Genomic DNA, 18,586 nt, shown 5'->3' on the forward strand with positions numbered 1-18,586 from the left:
CGTTGAAAACTTAGTGCTCATCACATGCAAATACACGTTGAGGCTATTAGTAATTTGCCCAGGATACTGAAAAAAAATGTGTGGCTGATCCGCACATTTTACGCTCAGGGCCCAAAGGCAGGCGTTAATTTCTGAGAAGTCCAAAACATGTACAGAAAAGCAGTATTTTCTGCTTTTCTATATACCCTCCGACTTAATATCCTAGCGATATTAAGTCAGAGAACCAAAAATGTTAAAAAAAAAAAAAAAAAAAGTGCCAGTCAGGTTAGGAAAACGGACGCTCGATTTTACTGGTGTCAGTTTCCCTAACCCATGTCTGTCAATGGGTTTTCAGAACCCACTGACAGCCACCTCTCCTGGGCCAAGGAGGCGCTAGGGGCGTGTAATCGTTCCTAGTGCCTCCTTTTAGCACGACCCCTCATTTAAACACAGGATCAGGTACCTAGGCGAGGTGGTTGGGCACGCATTAGGAGAGCGGGCATTCAGCACATAGCACTCGTTTTCCTGAGGAGCTTACAGAATCGTCTTGATTCATCTTTGTCACCTTTCAGTTTCATTATACCATTTCTGCTCTCCCTTCTTTCTCTGATATATCTGAAAAAATGCTTGACCTTTTGATTCCTGATTTCTTTCTTTCTCTCCCTCAGTTTTACCAGATATTCTTCCCTGTGTTCCTCTTTTTTGGGATTATTTATACTTCTTAAACGCTGTTCTTTTTGCCTTTCTTTTTTCAGTCACCTCCTTAGGGAACCAGATGGGTTTCTTTTTACTCTTACTTTTGTTTACTTTTCTACCATAGATTTGTTGCCTTTGTAATTGCTCCTTTTAGTTTGGCCCACTGTTGTTACACCTCACCCAGTCTTCTAGTTCTACCTCTTTGAGTAAAAACATCCTTCTCTTGGAAGGTGTTGACCATTGAAATCATAAGTAGGGTGAAAAATGGGCTGCTTGCTGTCCACATGAGGTAGAAAGAGTATGAAAATACTTGATATGTGTGTTCACCTGTACATGAGCGTGTCTGATGTAGTTTGTGCTTACTGTTTGACTATTCTGTGTACAGCAATAAGGGTGTAGGCATCTTCTCTTGAGCTGCAAACAGGTCTGCTATATAGCATATGCAAAGTATACAAATTAACCTGGTCACAGACCAAATGTGTGCAGATATTTCCAATGAATGAATATTCATTTGTGGATACCCTGAAAACTAGACTAGTTTGTAGTGCTAAAGGACTGCAGTTGTCCACCCCTAAGAATTCAGGCCTGCTTGGTCCTCTGTATTTGGTACACATGGCACACTGACATTTTTATTGTCAAGACATATATGTAAGTATCGGGAGAAAGTGCCTGTCGCTGAAAGAAACATTGGATACTTCCATAGTTCGCCAATCGCTGCTCTGCTCTCTGTGTCGGATACCACCAGTATTCCCAGACCTCGTGATCAGCCTGATGTCCAACTACTCTCCATAAGAACATAAGAAATTGCCATGCTGGGTCAGACCAAGGGTCCATCAAGCCCAGCATCCTGTTTCCAACAGAGGCCAAACCAGGCCACAAGAACCTGGCAATTACCCAAACACTAAGAAGGTCCCATGCTGCTGATGGAATTAAAAGCAGTGGCTATTCCCTAAGTAAACTTGATTAATAGCAGTTAATGGACTTCTCCTCCAAGAACTTATCCAAACCTTTTTTAAACCCAGCTACACTAACTGCACTAACCACATCCTCTGGGAAAACATTCCAGAGCTTTATTGTGCGTTGAGGGAAAAATAATTTTCTCCGATTAGTCTTAAATGTGCTACTTGCTAACTTCATGGAATGCCCCCTAGTCCTTCTATTATTTGAAAGTGTAAATAACCAATTCACATCTCTGCACTCCATAGCTCTTTTCCCAAACTTTCCTCATCTTCCTTCTTCTCTTGTCTCCTTCCTGCCATTCATTCTATTTCTATAACATTTGCCTCTGGTTTTGTCTGCTGTGATGTTGAGCACAGTGCCCAGAACTGATCAGACCCATACACTCTTAATACCTGGCCCTATTGAGAGACTTGTTTTGGGGATAGCTTGCCTATAGATGTCATGGGAAGGAAGACAATGCCTTCTGTTGTGGCTAGCTGGGAAGTTTACATACATGTTGAGGGAATATAGAAAGGGGCTATCTCCCCCCTCCCCATCCACCAGAATGTCCCCATTTACAGTTTAGAACTGTTTGAACTACTTCAGCCCTCCTTCCCTCCTCCCTCCCTCAGCAAATCCATAAACTAATGAAAAGTGGGTATAAATGTTTATTTAGGGCTGAGCTGGCCTTCTGAGGTTAGGCTTTCTTTTTTTTTTTTTTTTTTTAATATGCCGCTAAGCCCTCTGAAAGCTACAAGGCCATAAACTGGTGGCCAGCTATTCTGAGTCATTCTGTTTCACTCCCCCCATCCATCACTCCGCATTCTAAAGAGAGCGGAACCCGTCAGCTCCAAGCTGCAGCCATTGAGCCAGGGCAGCAGCAGTTCTGGTTGCTATGGTTCCAGCCTGGTAGTGGATGCTGAAGCTGGTAGGCCTGTGTTGGTTGCTGGCATGTGGGTGGGTAAATGAGCTGCTTAGAGAACGATCACCCTTTTGCATCTAATAGGACAAGTGATGTACTTTTAATGCTGGATCACTATTATGGCCCTAAGTCTTTCAGGTCTCACGCTTTGCACTCTTAAAACTAGGTTTCACATGGGTGAATGCTCGTTACACGTGTAAATGGGCTTTTGAAAATTGTTACAATATATGCTATTGAATTGTCCATAGGAATTTATCTGCATTAAGCACATAATGCGGGTAAATGGCTTCTGAAAATTGCTAAGATTGTATTTACATTAACATGAGTAACTCCTTTGAAAATTCACCTAGTAGCTAACAAACAGGGTCATTCTTTAAACTGCGATGTGCTGTTACCATGTGCCTAATAAGGCCCTAACGCACATGATACCGGACAGAACCTGGCGGTACAATTTAAATCGGGGGGGGGGGGGGGGGGAGGGGAGGAGTGTGAGCGGGTTTATGGCCTGGCATTGCTGCGGGTGATTAATGTTTTCCACATTATCGCTGGCGGTACCGTGGGAAATAACCTTTTCCCATGGCGCTATGGGGGCGAAAGTGTGCAGTCCGGCCGCACCTGTGGCCAAAACGCACCACCACGATGCGGCCGGCTGCATACTTTCTCCCCACCCCTTTTTTCCCTTCGGACCATCATTCTGCTATAATATTTATAGTGGAATGATGAATCCCGGGGAAAGTAGCATTTTGACACCCAACCTCTGGTCTAGCCCAGCTGTTGAAGTGATGGTTTTCAGGCAGGCACTAAAGAATACAGCTTCCTCCAGCATCTGGTATGTATGCACCCTAAATCTGGTCAATTTTGGGCTGTGAGCGTTGCATCTGCAGCATTTTTAGCCCTGGCTGGTGCACAGAAGAGAAGTAGGACTCTGTATCTGAATCCACATCTCTTGCATGGCAACACACAGCAATGCTGTTAAATTGTTGGCCTAGCCTGAGTGTCCTGGAGACAGTGTTCCTGCGCTCATTGCCCCCCAAGAATACCCTAGCACATGGGTAGTCAATTTGCCGCAGACAGGTCTGGTACTCAGGATATCCCCAATGAATATACACTTGAGGGCAGGAGTTGCCTAACCCTGGCCTACAGACTGCTCCTGTATCTGCTGAGAGCACCCCCTGTTCCAGATACTTCCCCTGTCGCTGCTGAGGGGATCCCTTCAAAACTGTGCTCCTGCACCTAATACTGCTGACTAAACCCAATACTTTGGAGGTTCAGTCTCCATGGTGACAGGATGTTAATCTTACCACTGGGGCTTCTTGCCCGCGCTGATGTCATTGCATGTAACACAGTCCTGTGTGTGTGCCTTGGAACAATGGGAGGGAGGCAGAGAAGGAGCCGACTCAGCCGAATAGGCCACTGCTAGGGGAAATAAACAGCATAACATTACTGCCCCGCCTATCCAGCATGGCCAGAGGCGAGTGCTGATGGTCAGTGGGACTGGCAGGAAAATCTCCAGGAGAAAGAACCTCCATTTTGACACCTACAATTCCCTTGAGATCACCATCTCCTTCATCCGCCCCCCCCCCCCCCCATCCCCCTCATCCTGTAACAGCTTCTTGAATTGCTAAGCATTGATCCTGCCTCTGCCTCATTTCGGTGACCTGTAGAATATGTGCTTTTTAGAGGTTGGTTAGGATTAGTTGGGGGAAGGGCAGGGAGGAGAGGATAACAAGAATCTTAATCCCTTTCTTACTGCTGAAGCCCCCTTAAGTATCATGCTAGTGCTGTGTCCCAACACCTAGCCTGGATGTGTACTAGGCTTATAACTGACAAATTTCAGGGTTATTTGTTTCACAAGGCTTAGAGCTGAAAGTGAACCTCCGAGCTGCCAGCTACCCAGTATCACCGACTTCTTGCGGCTGCCGATAGCTGTGGCAGCACATTCCTTTCAACTGGGAAACTGCTGTGCTGCCACAGGTACTGGCAACCAAAGGAAGTGGGTGTTGCTGGAAAACTGGATGCCCAAGCTGGGTTCCAAGCTTTGAAAAAATAACAACCCAGCCTCCCCCCCCCCCCCCCCGCCCGAAAATAGTCAACTCTAACCGATACAATAAGTTAAAACTGCACTGGGCATCCAAATGGCAGATTAAATTTCATGTGGACAAGTGCAAGGTGTTGCATATAGGGAAAAATAACGCATGCATACCATACAATGTTAGGTTCCACATTAGGCGTTACCACCCAGGAAAGAGATCTAGGCATCATAGTGGATAATACATTGAAATCATCAGCTCGGTGTGCTGCAGCAATCAGAAAAGCAAACAAAAGGTTAGGAATTATTAGGAAGGGAATGGAGAATAAAATGGTGGATGTCATAATGCCTCTGTATCGCCTTTTTGGCAGATGCAGGCTGCGATTTAGTCTGCACTTCGCCAGAGGGGTGGCTTCGTTAATAGTGGCCATCCAATGAAGGTGTGCTGACCCTCCCTGGGAACAGGAGATAGGGGGTCGTCTCTCTTTTATCGGAGGTGGGTTGAAATCATGTCAGACCAGTGGGTTCTGGAGGTGATTCGAGATGGCTATGCACTGGAGTTTTGCAGTGTTCCTTGGGACATGTTCTGCAACTCTCCGCAGAAGAGACAGGCAGTGGAGTGTGTATTGTCAAAACTTCTCACTCTGTAGGCTGTGTTTCCAGTGTCTACATCTCAAGAAAATATGGGCCGATATTCCATTAATTTTGTCGTGCCCAAGAAGGAGGGTTCTTTTCGCCTCATCCTGTATCTCAAGGGAGTCAATCATCATTTGCGTGTGACTTGTTTTTGCATGGAAACCTGGTGCTCGGTGGTAGTGGTAGAACAGTTGGAGCTTTTGATGTCTCTGAATTTGTCCGAGGCATACTTGCATATTCCCATCCGGCTAGAGCAGCAACGATTTTTATGTTTCACGATTTTGGGGTATCATTAACAGTTTCCAGTACTACCTTTTGGTTTGGCCACTATGCCCTGGCCTTTTTCCAAGATTGTGGTGTTGGTGGTGGTGGAGTTGAGATAGTATGGGATCCTGGTACACCTGTACTTGGGTGACTGGCTGATTCGGGCCAAGAGTCTGGAAGAGAGCCTCCAGTTTCGCACAAGGTGATCTCCTTGTTGCAGGAGCTAGGTTGGTGTTGCATCCGTCGGTCACAGACGGCTGCGACCACTCTGCCTTGCCTCTTTTTTTCCCCTTTCTCTCTCTTTGGGCAAGGTGGCTGTCTCCGGTGCCGAGGGCCTCAGCATTTCCAGACCAGCATGGGCATCCCCATCCGCCATGCTCACTCCCGTGGCATGCACATCTCCGACGCTCAAATACACATCATGGTGGGAACCTCGGGGGCGGCCCCACCACATGACGTCAGTACCTCCGGGTATATCTAGCCTCCGTTTCCGCTACCACTTTGAGTTAGCAAAGACTTCGCTTCGCTACTCTGACTGCTCTAAGCTGCACGCTTAGATGCCTCTTTCACCTAAGGGCCTCACTCCAGCAGAAGCTCTACACACCCGCTCTTCAGGGGTCTCTCGCTTCCAACTTCCCTTCGGGGTCCTCACTAACCAAAACAACTGCTCCTCGGGGGGTCTTTTCTCTCTATTCATTTACAGGATATTGGACCATTGGGTACTCACTCCTTGAGGGCCTATCTACTTCATATCCTGCACCACGGACCTACGGTCCCACCATTCTACCATCAGGAAGACGCCTTCACTCTGTGAGTACCTCTACGATCCGGCACTCCCACTCCACCCACCAGCCGCAGCTTTACCCGCACTGCGGGCTCCTGCTTATCATGAACATCTGGGTGAGACTACACTTCTGAGCCTGTTGAATGTATTCGCACTTCATGGATCAGTGCCTTACCTTCCTGCTTCACCATCTAATTACAGCAGTACAAAAAAGACTCTATCCATTATGTGTCTGCTAACTGTGTCAGCCTATCGCAGTGGTTCCCCACGGGGCTTCTCCCCGTGGGCGGAGTCATCTCCATTGCGACCAAGGGTCCACAATGCCTCAAACACAACAGTTGGGTGGTGAACCTGGCCAAGAACAATCTTCACCCATTACAGTCGCTAGAGCATCTTGGTGTTCAGTTCGACATCAAACAAGGCAGGATGTTCCTGCCGGAGGGCCATATTCAGAAGCTGATGATGCAGGTACATCTATTGATGAACACAGTACGCCCAACAGTGTGGTCCTATCTACAGGTGCTTGGATTGATGGTGGCGAGCCTGGAGGTAGTGCCATGGGCGAAGATGCATATGTGTCTTCTTCAATGCAGTCTGCTTTCTCATTGGAGCTCACAGTCTCAGGACTATTTGACTCTGCTTCACCTACCGATGGAGGTCACCACTCACCTGCAGTGGTGGTTAAAAGCAGATCATCTAAGAAAGGGGGTCTCCCTAAGATCAGTGGACTAACTAGTACTCACGACAGATGTGAGCCTTCATGGTTGTGGAGCTCACTGTCAGGAGCTGACAGCGCAAAGGCTCTGGAGTGCAGAAGAATGTCTTTGGAACATCAATTGGCTGGAAGCCCTTGCGGTCCAGTTGGATATTTGCAGTTTGGCAAACAATTGCAGGGTCGAGTGGTCCTGATAATGTATGACAATGCAATGCCAGTGACTTACATCGATTGACAGGAACCAAGAGCCAGCAAGTGTCACAGGAAATAGCCCAACTTATGGAATGGACAGAAGTGCATCTTCAGGAAATCTCAGCCTCACACATTGCAGGAAAAGACAAAGCAAGAGCTGACTTTCTCAGCAAACAGTCTGGATGCAGGACAATGGGAATCGTCAAACAAGGCATTTCAGCTAATAGTGATCGCTAGGGCCTTCCGTTTCTGGATCTGCTGGCAACTTCTCGCAATGCGAAGCTTCCTCGCTTCTTCAGTTGCAGGAAAGATCCAAATTCCTTAGGCATTGATGCTCTCGTGCTGGAATGGCTGGAGGGCAAGCTGCTGTATGGTTTTCCCCCGTGGCCCATGTTGGACAGAATGATTCAGAAGATCGAGAGTCACAGGGGCATAGTGCTTCTGGTGGCACCAGATTGGCCCTGGAGACTGTGGTATGCAGATTTGTGAAGGCTCCTGATGGATTCTCCCCTCTGGTTTCTAGCACACAGAGATCTGATATGGCAAGGGCCTGTTCTTCCAAAGATCTGACTCTAGTGTGTCTTATGGTTTGGCCCTTGAAAGGGCTTGGTTGCTGAAGCATGGATATTCTACTGTGGTGATTGCCACCTTGCTAGGAGCAAAAGCTCTCCACTTCCTTAGCCTATGAGTGGGTTTGGCGATTGAGGTGTTCTTCCTCGCTCAGTTAAGATCACGCTCATTTTGGAATTTTTGTAGGATGGATTGAGTAAAGTGTTGGCCCTCGATTCATTAAAGGTACAGGTGGCGGCTCTTGCCTGTTTCCGAGGTCAGGTGAATGTTGGACCCTTGTCGGCTCATCCAGGTGTTGCCCATTTCATGAAAGGAGTGAAGCATTTTTGTCCTCCCTTGTGCTTACCAGCGCCCTTGTGGAGTCTTAATCTAGTTTTGGATTTTTTGGCGGATTCTACTTTTTGACCGATGCGTAACCTTTCCTTGAGGTTACTGACCTTGAAAACACTTACTTTTGGCATTTTGTTCTGTGTGTCGAGTATCCGAACTGCAGACCTCTTCTTGCTGGGATCCATTTCTACAAGTGACTGTGGGGGCAATAGAGCTGTGTACTGTTCCTTCCTTTTTGCCAAAAGTGGTCTTGGATTTTCACTTGATTTAGTCCATTTCCCTGCCATCTCTGTACAGGGAAAGAGATGTGGAGGCATATTGCCTGTTACAGGCCTACCTTGAGGTATTTGGATGTTGCTAAACTTTTCAGGAAGACGGATTGCCTGTTTGTTCTCCATGGTAGAAGTAAATGGGGCGAGCCAGCATCGAGGACTACATTAGCCTGCTGGATTAAAGTAGTCACGGCCAGGTATATAGATGCTGAGCAGCTATTGCCTAGCTCATTTCACTAGGGCTCAAGCAGTGTCATGGACGGAGGTTAGATTGTTGTCTCTCGTCAACATTTGCCAAGCTGCAACGTTGTCCTCTTTACACAGCTTTTCCAGGCATTATCTCCTGGATGTGTGGGCCCGGGAGAAAGCAGCCTTCGCGCTTGTGATTTTGTCTGGACAGTGGGCAGCCTCCCGCCCTGTTCAGGAGTAGCTTTGATACATCCCACTGGTTCTGGATCCACCTGTCTGAACGCTAGGAAAGGAGAAATTACTACTTACCTGATAATTTCCTTTTCTTTAATACAGACAAGCGGGTCCACCTTCCCGTCCTTGGCTGCCGAATGGTTGTGCTATGGTCCTCCTGCATGGCTGCATGTTCCAGGGAGTACTGGTAATAGTCCATCCAGTCCCTAAACTAGTGTTATTGCACTCCTTGTCCGAGCTCAGTGGTTTCCTGTTGGCTGAGTACTGGAGTGGTTGTTAATAATCAAGTTTTTGTTAGTTTGTCCACATTTGGCTTTTGCAGAGAATTCTGGCAGACTGATGTCGGTGCAGGGGTATATATACCATGACGTCAGCATTGCTCCGTCTCCATCTGCTGGTAGAGGTGCATAAGTCACTGGTTCTGGATCCACCTACCTGTACTAAAGAAAAGGAAATTATCAGGTAAGTAGTAATTTATCCTTTATAATGCAATCCTTTTTAAATTGCTTTTTGATGTGTTTGTGCCCTAGCATCCAGTGCTTTTTTTCTTCCAGTGCTTTAAAGTGGGGTTCTTTCTTGTGAGAGCCTGAAAGATCCTTTAGCTTTTATTTAAAACAATTTCAGCAGGGGCTGGAATGAAGTAGACTGTAAAGAAGAGTAGGAATGCAGATCTTAATCAATCTACTTCATTCCAGCCCCTGCTGAAATTGTTCCTGTAAGGTAAAATAATTGTTTAACCCGGGATACATCCTAAGCTTGATGCTTCCCACCTCATGGGATCCTATAAATCTGTTCAGTCTTTGGGGAACCCAGAATCTGGTTGCCAGGGAACTCTTTAGGCAGGCCAGATGCACTGAGCATGTCCTTCAATCCCTGGGGACAACATTCAGCACATTTGAAGGCTCCTCGGTTGGGAAGTGTGTCCATTGTTAATCTGCGCTTTTTGTCTAGAGCTGTTTGAATGGAACTTTACATGATCTGACCTCTTTATTCTGATTTGGCGCTTTCTTTGGTCACAGGCAGGATGCGGCTGGGTTGAACGAGGCAGTCGGTCGCTGACCCACATTCCTGTGGAAAGAACTTGGATGCCCACAATGGCCCAATAAAGTGACACGAGTGAAAGGCTCACGCTCCAGCATCTCTTCTCCTGCCGTGCACCGCCAAAGGCCTCATTGGTGAGGACAAATGCCATGAGCAGCTCACCGCCACTGGCAGAACAGGGAGAATCCGATGCCAATGATGACACCGGGCCAGGGGATTGGGAGGATGAAGATGAGGAAGGAGATGAGAGGGACTCGGAGAGGTACATGGATGAGCAGAGTGCCCTGGGAATGGACGAGAATGCCATTGCAGGCTGGGAGGAAGAGAGCAGCTTTTACCCACAGTCCCCTCAGGACCTCCATCGCCAACAGGCTATCAGCTTTGGCAAGAAGCCCTACTCCCCGCAGGACCTATCAGGGGCAGAAGAGGAGAGGAGCTTTGACCTTAGCGACCCGGGGGATTCGGAACTGCTCCTCTTTACAGAGTCCCGAGGTGGCTACATTGCTGGGGGATACCCTGATGGTAAGTTTGCTACAAATCTGATCTTCTTGCAAAAGGAGGGAGAAACGTCAGCTCTAAGCACAGATTCCTCCTCCCTCCCCCCCCTTCTCATTCCCATAAACTACCACCCTAAATATAATTGAATGTAGAGATCAAGTGGCGAGACAGTGCCTTGTGACCTGCAGTCGCCTGAACTGTTAATTTAGAGTGCCTGAAACTGTCGTACACCAGTAAATTTAGATTATGTCCATGCAGCAGAATTTAATGTGCAACGTGTAATGTGTAGTAACAGGATGGACACTAAGACTATCAGCCCTTATCCAGAAGAGCCAAGGCTCTGCCCCTACTAATTGGCTGTGTGGCCTCCGCCAGACACCTGGAACTTGGTGGCCGTTGATCTAATTTAAGATTGTTCTGTCCTCTGATTTTCCCCCCACCCCTGCTGCTGGCGAAAGGGTGATGATAGAATTCAATAAATAGTAAGATTGGAATTTAAACATTTTGGAAAAGCTGCGAAAGGGAAGTCTTTGGGGGAGAGCTTGGACTGCCTTTGTGTGAATCCTCCATGTGCTCATTCTCAGAGTGGTTAATGTTTTATTTATATAGGGCCATCAGTTTACATAGCACTGTACAAAACAATTTGCCTCCTCAAAGAACTTACTCTGTCCATGAGCACACATGGAGGTTAGGGGACCTGCTTTACTAAGCAGTTTTTCCTGTAGAAACAAAACTGGAGAAAACCTTTAGTAGGCCCCTAAGTGAAGTGTTTAAAGTCGCAAACTGTCTAATGCAGAAAGGTGCACGCTGGCCAATACACTGTTTTGCCCGCATTTAAACGCTCATTTTGTGAGCTTAAACTTTACTGCCGATGCAGTAAGGAGTTTTACGCTCGCAAAATGTGTGCTAAAGTGGAAGTAGTGCCTTTGCATGGAAATCCCATTAAGCATTACTCCTCAATGTAGAGCAGTGTGTAGGCCCAGCTGGCATTTTCTTAGCACTGGAAACTTAACTCCAGGGTCAGAGATGGGGGTTAAGTTTCCAGCACTACTGCACTGCCACTTAAAACCAGTAAAAAAAAAAAAATGTCAAAATCAGTTCACAGATAAGTATGGACTTATCCAGCTATCTGGCTATTTGCTGTTGTTACTTAGTCGGATAAGTACTTATTTGGCTAAGTAGTGGCGAGCCGTGCCAGATAAACACTGACTTATCCGGTTAAGTTGCAGTCATGAACCTCGGCAGATAGCCGCATAAGTTCAGATTTATCAGACTAAGTAGCAATGGCTGCCACTGTATGATCTATGTGTCGGGGACGCCCCCCTTCTTGAGTTAAAATGTGCATTTTACCTTTGCTGAATCACATTTTACATGCAGCCTGCCTTTTTTTTTTTTTTTTTAAATTCCTGATGGATTACCATGCCATTATCTTATTGCATCAGGAGTTTAAAAAAAAAAAAAATAGCTTGTGCAGTAGGAGACCATGTGCTGATTTGCAGTGCACAGGTTTCTGCATCAGCCTGCGAGAATGATGAAAAGGGGAGCTAAAGTGAGATCATTAGGCTGACGGCTCCATATCGCTGCCACTGGAGTGATCCCTCCTCCTTACCTTTCCTTTCTATACTGATTTGTGACCCATGGATGCTTCCTCCCTACTGCGCGAGTGATGGCTGTGGGACAGTATTGGGTCTCATGGGAATGAGCAGGCGACACCCGGGCCCAGCAGGCTTACCACATGAACACCAACACGAAAGGGCATTTTAGATTTGTTTTGGTGACTGCCACCTATAAACCAAAGCTTGGGTGTTAACTGGAAGTGCACACGAGAGGCAAAATGAGAGACTGGGGAAACTGGAACACTGATAAAGTGAGCATTAAGGGGCAAACTTTCAAAACCCACCTTTGTGGGGAAACATCTGGTTACCCGTGTAAATCTGTAGGTAGGTTACCTTTAGAAATTAGCTTGTATCATTTGGGGGGGGGGGGGGTCTTTATACTTATTAAGGAGATAACTCGGGTGATGGTTTCATTGAAATGTGAAAGTGGGATATGAAATTTGCCTCCAAATTTGGAGACTGACCATGAGTGGTGGTTAGGATTTGGTGTGGTAATAGCAGCAAGGTTGCAAGAGAGCCTCTCAGTGGCAGTTAGTAGAGGCACCAAGAGTATGAGCTGTGGTGTGGAGGCAGCAGGAGATTTGTGAATTGAATGAACTGACAGCATTGCAAAATCATACTTCACCAAGGTTTAAACGTTATATGGAATCCTTTTGTATGCTGGATCTCCTCATGTGTGTAGATTCTTCTTCCTTTTTTTTTTTTTTTTTTAAATCTAGAGCTGACCATGTGTAATTCATTCTAATATTGTTAAGGGACTGCCCATCTATTTATCTTTAATTACTTTTATTTAATTATGATATTAGTTGGGTCTTTCAGTTTACAATGGTTTCTGTGAAATGTAAATCACAGCTTTGCTTTTATTATGACGTGCTCTCTGATATTTCGACTCTTGATCTGATAAAGGAGAGGGTCTGGGGGGTTTGAACGTGTTATGCTTTGTTATATATTTCATTTTACTTTTATGTAATGGAAAAGTTTTACTACAAATATATATAGGTTTGGTTTTTGCATTCTTGTAATGTGTTATTTTTCTGCTTGATGTTGTGGCAATAAAGTACAATTTGAAAAAAAAAAAAGAAATTAGCTTGTAGGCTCCCGTGGGCCTCCAAGCCCTGCAGGCATTTCTATACGCATCAGTCTCCATGCCCAGTTCCATTCAGGGGGTAACTCTTTCAATGCCCGAGAGGCCCAAGAGGACCTGCATGCTCATCGCCAAAGACCTCTCCCCTCAGAGTTTCCCTTTGAAATTTTGGGCCTGGCCGGGGATTTCCCGCTACTTTGTAATTTGCATAAAGCAGGCGCAGTGTGTATGTGTGTGTGTGTGTGAGATTATACTCAGCAATTTAAAAAATGAAATCCTCACGCATGTTCTTCCATTTCCCTAACTAATCCTGCCACTTTTTTCCTCCGCAGGTAACAGCATGCATGTTGTGAACAGTGCGCGTACCTTTTTTTTACCCACACTGAGGGGGAGGAGGGCGGACAGTTTCCTAATCTTTTTACAGAAGTAAATGCCTGTTCACCTGCATGAAAAGTTGTTTGTTTTGTTTTGTTTTTTTAATTATCCCGGGATTCCCATCGTTGTCGGTAGTATAATTTTATTGCTCTCATTTTGTTTCATGTGTGCACTTCCAGTTATCACACGCAATCGTGCGTGCATATACACGAACATCTGCATACAGCGCTGGTAAATTTAAATTTTGCAAGAAGCCTGCATAACGCACCTTATTTGCCAGTGGACCATCTTAACAGAGTCAAAGGTGAAGCAAAGCTATTGGCCATAGGCGACTTTAGGAAAAAAGTATATAATAACCCCCCCCCAAACAAGAAAGAGACCTAGCTAGTCTCAGGTAGCCGTATATTGCCTGCCTTTGGCTAGCCAATCTGATCCTCTGTTGCTGTCAGCCAAGCAGGTATAATTAAAATTTTTTCATAGACACCATTGTGGCGGAATAGAGATTTCCTGCTGCGGTCTGTCCCTCTTATCCAGACTGATTTCACAATGTAAAGAAATGTGTTTGGGGAGTGTCCCAAATAAACCGTTCTATGCTTGCTAATCAAACTCCCACTTCAGTGGCTTAGTTGCTTTAGTTACGCCTCTTCCATAAAAGATTTTAAACAGAATTACAATTTCTTTCCTCTATTTATTGCTGCAGATTTGCTGAGGAATGTGTCTTTTTTTTTTAAAGCAGGCGCAGCACAGGAAATTCCTAGCTTGGAGATATGTGCCCTGTATTAATGCCCACTGAGCCATGGCCATGGAAGGGTCTACAGAAAGCCGTGGCTTCATACGGGCTTTCTTAAGTATCAGGACTCAGACAATCCATTTTTGGGGGCGTTCTCTTGCACTCTCGTTTTTCTACCTCACTCAGATTCACAAGGACATTTTTTAAAAGCCCATTTTTCCGGGTAAAATGACTTGGCTGAAAATTGCCTTTCTTCTGCTTGGCTTTTAGCTGCACTAAAAAGAGGTGTTTCTTGGGTAGAGATGGGGTATTTATGTTGGGTAAGTAAAACAGAATGTGTGTACATTTTTACACGCACTATTTTGCCTTTGCTTGGTCAACTGTGCAAATCCGCGGGTGATTGTAGTGTGCATATTTTGTAGCTGATAAGTTTTCAAAGGGAGCCAACGTTGGTAGTTTCCTTTAGAAGATTTATGCAGGCTAAATGTGCCCACATACATTATATATAACGTGAGCTTTTCAAAATTGCCCCTATATATTTTTGTAACTTTTCTACTATACACAAAGTCCTTGCTAAGTTAAAGAAAAAGGCCCTTCCTTCTTGTAAAATCGTTCAACTGTCTTTTGCCGTCGATAGCAGGGCTGAATTAGCCATGCTGTTCCCTCTGCGGCTGCGCAGCTGTTCCCGCGCAGGAAGTACAGATTCTCCTCAGTCTGTTCTTTCCGCGCGCGGGATCGCATGCGGAGCTATCTTCTCCTCATGTCCAAATCGGGCTTTAAGCGCTGCTGCTGCGGCAAGGTGATGTCTGTCACGGATGGCCATGATGTCAAACTGCGAATTTTGCACCAGAATGTCGCCCAGAGCCAAACGCCAACGGGCCTATAGATTGAAAGAGCTGCTGAGCACCTCGGACCCATCGGAGGCCCATTCTTCGCCGGGCCCGGTAAAGAAACCTCCACATTCGGTAAAGAGAGCAGCCTCGTGGGAGGTAGGACAAAATTTTCAGGGAGAGCAGGGCTCTGACTCCCCAGGTCAGATTCCTTCGTCCGGTCACTCCGATCACTCTACTCCCAAGAGGGCGTCGACGCGGGATGTTTCGCCACGCCATAAGGCGCCATCGGAATCTTCCACGCGCCATAGGGCGCCACACAGTACAGCGCCGTGCCCGTGGAAGCACAAGGTGCCGGCGCATAGGAGGGCGCCGGAGCACACAGCGCACAAGACGGCGCCGGAACACACGGCACGCAAAACTGTGCCGGAGCCGAGGGCACACACCTCGACGCTGCAACCAACAGTGATCAGTCCTTCGGCCCCACAACCTTTGTCGAATCAAGTAAGGACTATGGTCGCAGTCAAGACAGGTCACAGACCAGAATTATACTCCTTATCGGGGAAACCAGTACAAGACCCGGACGAATGCAAAAGACAGCATAAGCATAAACACCACGCACGATCACACTCTAATTCCAGTGACTCTAGACATAGAACGTCAAACACCTCTTCCAAACGATCGAAGGTCACACATAGTCCGCCTGAGTTCAAAGGACGAGATACACATAAGCGTAGACATCGTATGCATAGCCAGGAGATGCCATCAGGACACAAATCTAGAGCCGTCAGTCCATCTACCTCTAGATCCTCAGGGGCGTCACATCATCACACAAGACGCCATCATTCACCAATCTGCCTCACCTCGTCACAATCATCTTCGTCTTCGGCGAGAGCCTCAGGAAGGCGAGCAGGTATACCCCGGCCACTCAAAAACGTGGAACCACAGGGCAAGAGTAAAACCACCATGTCTCAGGCAACAAAGGACGCATTTTGGCTCGTCTCAATCCTTAGCTGGTTTTTACGAATCTCTAGAAACCTCGTTTGTGTTAGACAAATCGACACCAGATTCAGTTCTTGAACAGGTTACTACACCTCTGAAGGCCGCAGGGGCTGTTCCACCTTCCTCACCAAAGGAGATAACCCCGTGTCACTCGCTGACGCCTCTTCACTCTCATACAGATTCTCTCTCCCCGTCCAGATCTCCATCCTCATCTACAGGGTTTCCTTCAGACACACCGGAAGCCCCCCAGGAACCATGTTCCCCACCAGAGGACCTGTCATATCCCAGATTCCTGGAGAAGATGGGTAATATCCTGCAGCTACAGATCCAAAAGGTACCTGGTCCTAGGTCGGAAACCCTAGGATTATTAAAAATCTTTGATGTGTCCGGGGAACCCACCACACTTCCTCCGAATGATATGCTGCATCGACTGCTTCTGAAATCTTGGGAAACACCTCAGTCTTTACAAGCGGTTTCCCGCAAATCAGACAAAGTTCAGAATCAAAAAGGACATGCCTTATGCACTTCGGCAACTGCCACATGAATCGGTAGTAGTGGAGTCGGCTATGAACCGCTTTAAGAAAAACAAGCTTCACGCCACCTACCCACCAAATAAGGACCACAGATACCTGGATGAAGTAGGGCGGAAAATTTATCAGAATGCGCTACTCACCACAAGGATAATGCATCATCAGTTCTACATGGTTCAGTACCTGTATGAGTGCATCCAGGCAATGAAAGGTTTACTCTCCACTACCGGAGACCAACCACCTAGTACTCTACATGACATGGAGGCATGCACCCGACATCTCCTCCGATCTGTGTATGAGGGCATGGAGCCCTCTTCCAGGGCGTCGGCAACAGCCATAGCGGCATGAAGGACAGCGTGGCTTCGCTCCAGTTCCATCAGGGAGGACGTCCACGAGAAACTGGCTAACCTTCCATGTACGGGGGAAAATCTTTTTGGCACAAAACTGCAAGAAACAGTGGGTAAACTGAAGGATGAGGCGTTGGTGGTGCAATCTTTGCAATCTCAACCGTCTTTCCAGTCCTCCAAGCATTTTTACTCGTATTCTCGCAGAACACCATTTGGCCGAAAACCTTACAGGTCATATCAGGGATACCGCCCCCAATCGTATTCCACATATCAGAGACCACAAACTAGCCAACATCAATCACAGATACCTCGTAGGGGTAAACCGCGTACGCCGCGTCAGCAAGGCCAGCAACAAGCCCCTGTACCTAAGGCGTCCCAGTCTTTTTGAACTTCAAGCCACCACCACACCCCCCGTCACCACCAGGGAGAATTCAGACGCGTCTTCATTTCTGGGAGCAAATAACATCAGACCAGTGGGTATTGGATATTGTGAGGCACGGGTATCGTCTTCAGTTTCAGACAAAACCGAACTTACCCCATTTGTCCACCTCACGGAGTGCCAGGAATCAACCTCAACTAGAGCTCGAGCTCTCCACTTTACGCCATCAGAAGGCCATTGCACTTCTCCCCCAAGCGCAACACAACAAGGGATTCTACTCCCCTTATTTCCTGATTCCCAAACGTTCGGGAGGTCTACGACCCATTTTAGATCTTCGGGAACTCAACAAATTCCTGATCAAGGAAAAGTTCAAGATGGTAACCTTTAAGTCCATACTACCACTGCTGCAACCAAACGATTGGATGCGTTCAATCGATCTGAAGGATGCATACGCTCACATTCCAATCCACCCCTCCTCTTGGCGGTTCCTATGCTTTCGCTACAAACATCAGCATTACCAATACAAAGTACTCCCCTATGGATTATCAGCTGCACCCAGAGTATTCACCAAGTGCATGGTAGTGGTGGTGGCTCATCTCAGACAAGGAATAACAATCTTCCCCTACCTGGACGATTGGCTAATAGTAGCCTCGACCAAGGAACTACTCCTGCGTCAACTCCACCACATCCTCCAATGTCTACACCGGCTGGGGTTAGTAGTCAATTTCCAAAAATCTCACCTACAGCCAACTCAGCAACTACAATTCATAGGCGCTTATCTGAACACCAGACAATCCAGAGCCTATCTTCCACTGGTCAGACAAACTCAATTGCAACAACTCCTACAGAGCTTGCAGACAAAACAAATAACTTCAGCACGACAGGTGCTAGTGCTTCTAGGTCATATGGCAGCGGCCAATTACCTGGTTCCAAATACCAAACTACACATGCGACGTCTACAGTGGGGATTGAAGCGACAATGGAAGCAACACATACAACCTCTCAGACAACCAATCGTCCTTACGATAGAGATGAAAAAGGACATCTCTTGGTGGCTCCTACGGTCCACATTGGCGAAAGGAGCATTGTTTCGTCCGCCTATCCACAATACAGTCTTCACTACAGATGCGTCACGGAAGGGCTGGGGAGCACATCTAGATGTACACGAGACACAAGGTGTCTGGACCCGGGCGGAACAGAATCTACAAATCAACTTACTAGAACTCAGAGCAATTCGCAATGCCCTGCAGGCCTTTCAGGAATTTCTGCAAGGCCGGAGAGTGATGGTGTACACAGACAATCAGGTTGCGATGTTCTATATCAACAAGCAAGGGGGGTCGGGCTCGTGGCCTCTTTGCAAGGAAATGTTAATCATCTTCCAAAATGCACACCAGCATTGCATA

At 46.8% G+C, this 18,586-nt stretch overlaps 1 protein-coding gene across 3 annotated transcripts in view; it reads left to right on the plus strand.

The window, feature by feature from the left end:
* AKNA (AT-hook transcription factor) overlaps positions 1-18,586 on the plus strand; it is a 123,023-nt gene that overhangs the window by 18,657 nt on the left and 85,780 nt on the right. For all 3 annotated transcript variants that reach the window (XR_003858109.1, XM_029611374.1, XM_029611373.1), the window contains exon 2: positions 9,771-10,314. Coding sequence is in view for 2 of the 3 variants with exons in the window: in XM_029611374.1 (XP_029467234.1) it covers positions 9,942-10,314 (373 nt within the window). In the remaining variant the exon portion in view is untranslated. The remainder of the gene's footprint in view (positions 1-9,770; positions 10,315-18,586) is intronic.

The sequence above is a fragment of the Rhinatrema bivittatum genome, chromosome 8 (genome assembly GCF_901001135.1).
Source record: "Rhinatrema bivittatum chromosome 8, aRhiBiv1.1, whole genome shotgun sequence".
NCBI lineage: Eukaryota > Metazoa > Chordata > Amphibia > Gymnophiona > Rhinatrematidae > Rhinatrema > Rhinatrema bivittatum.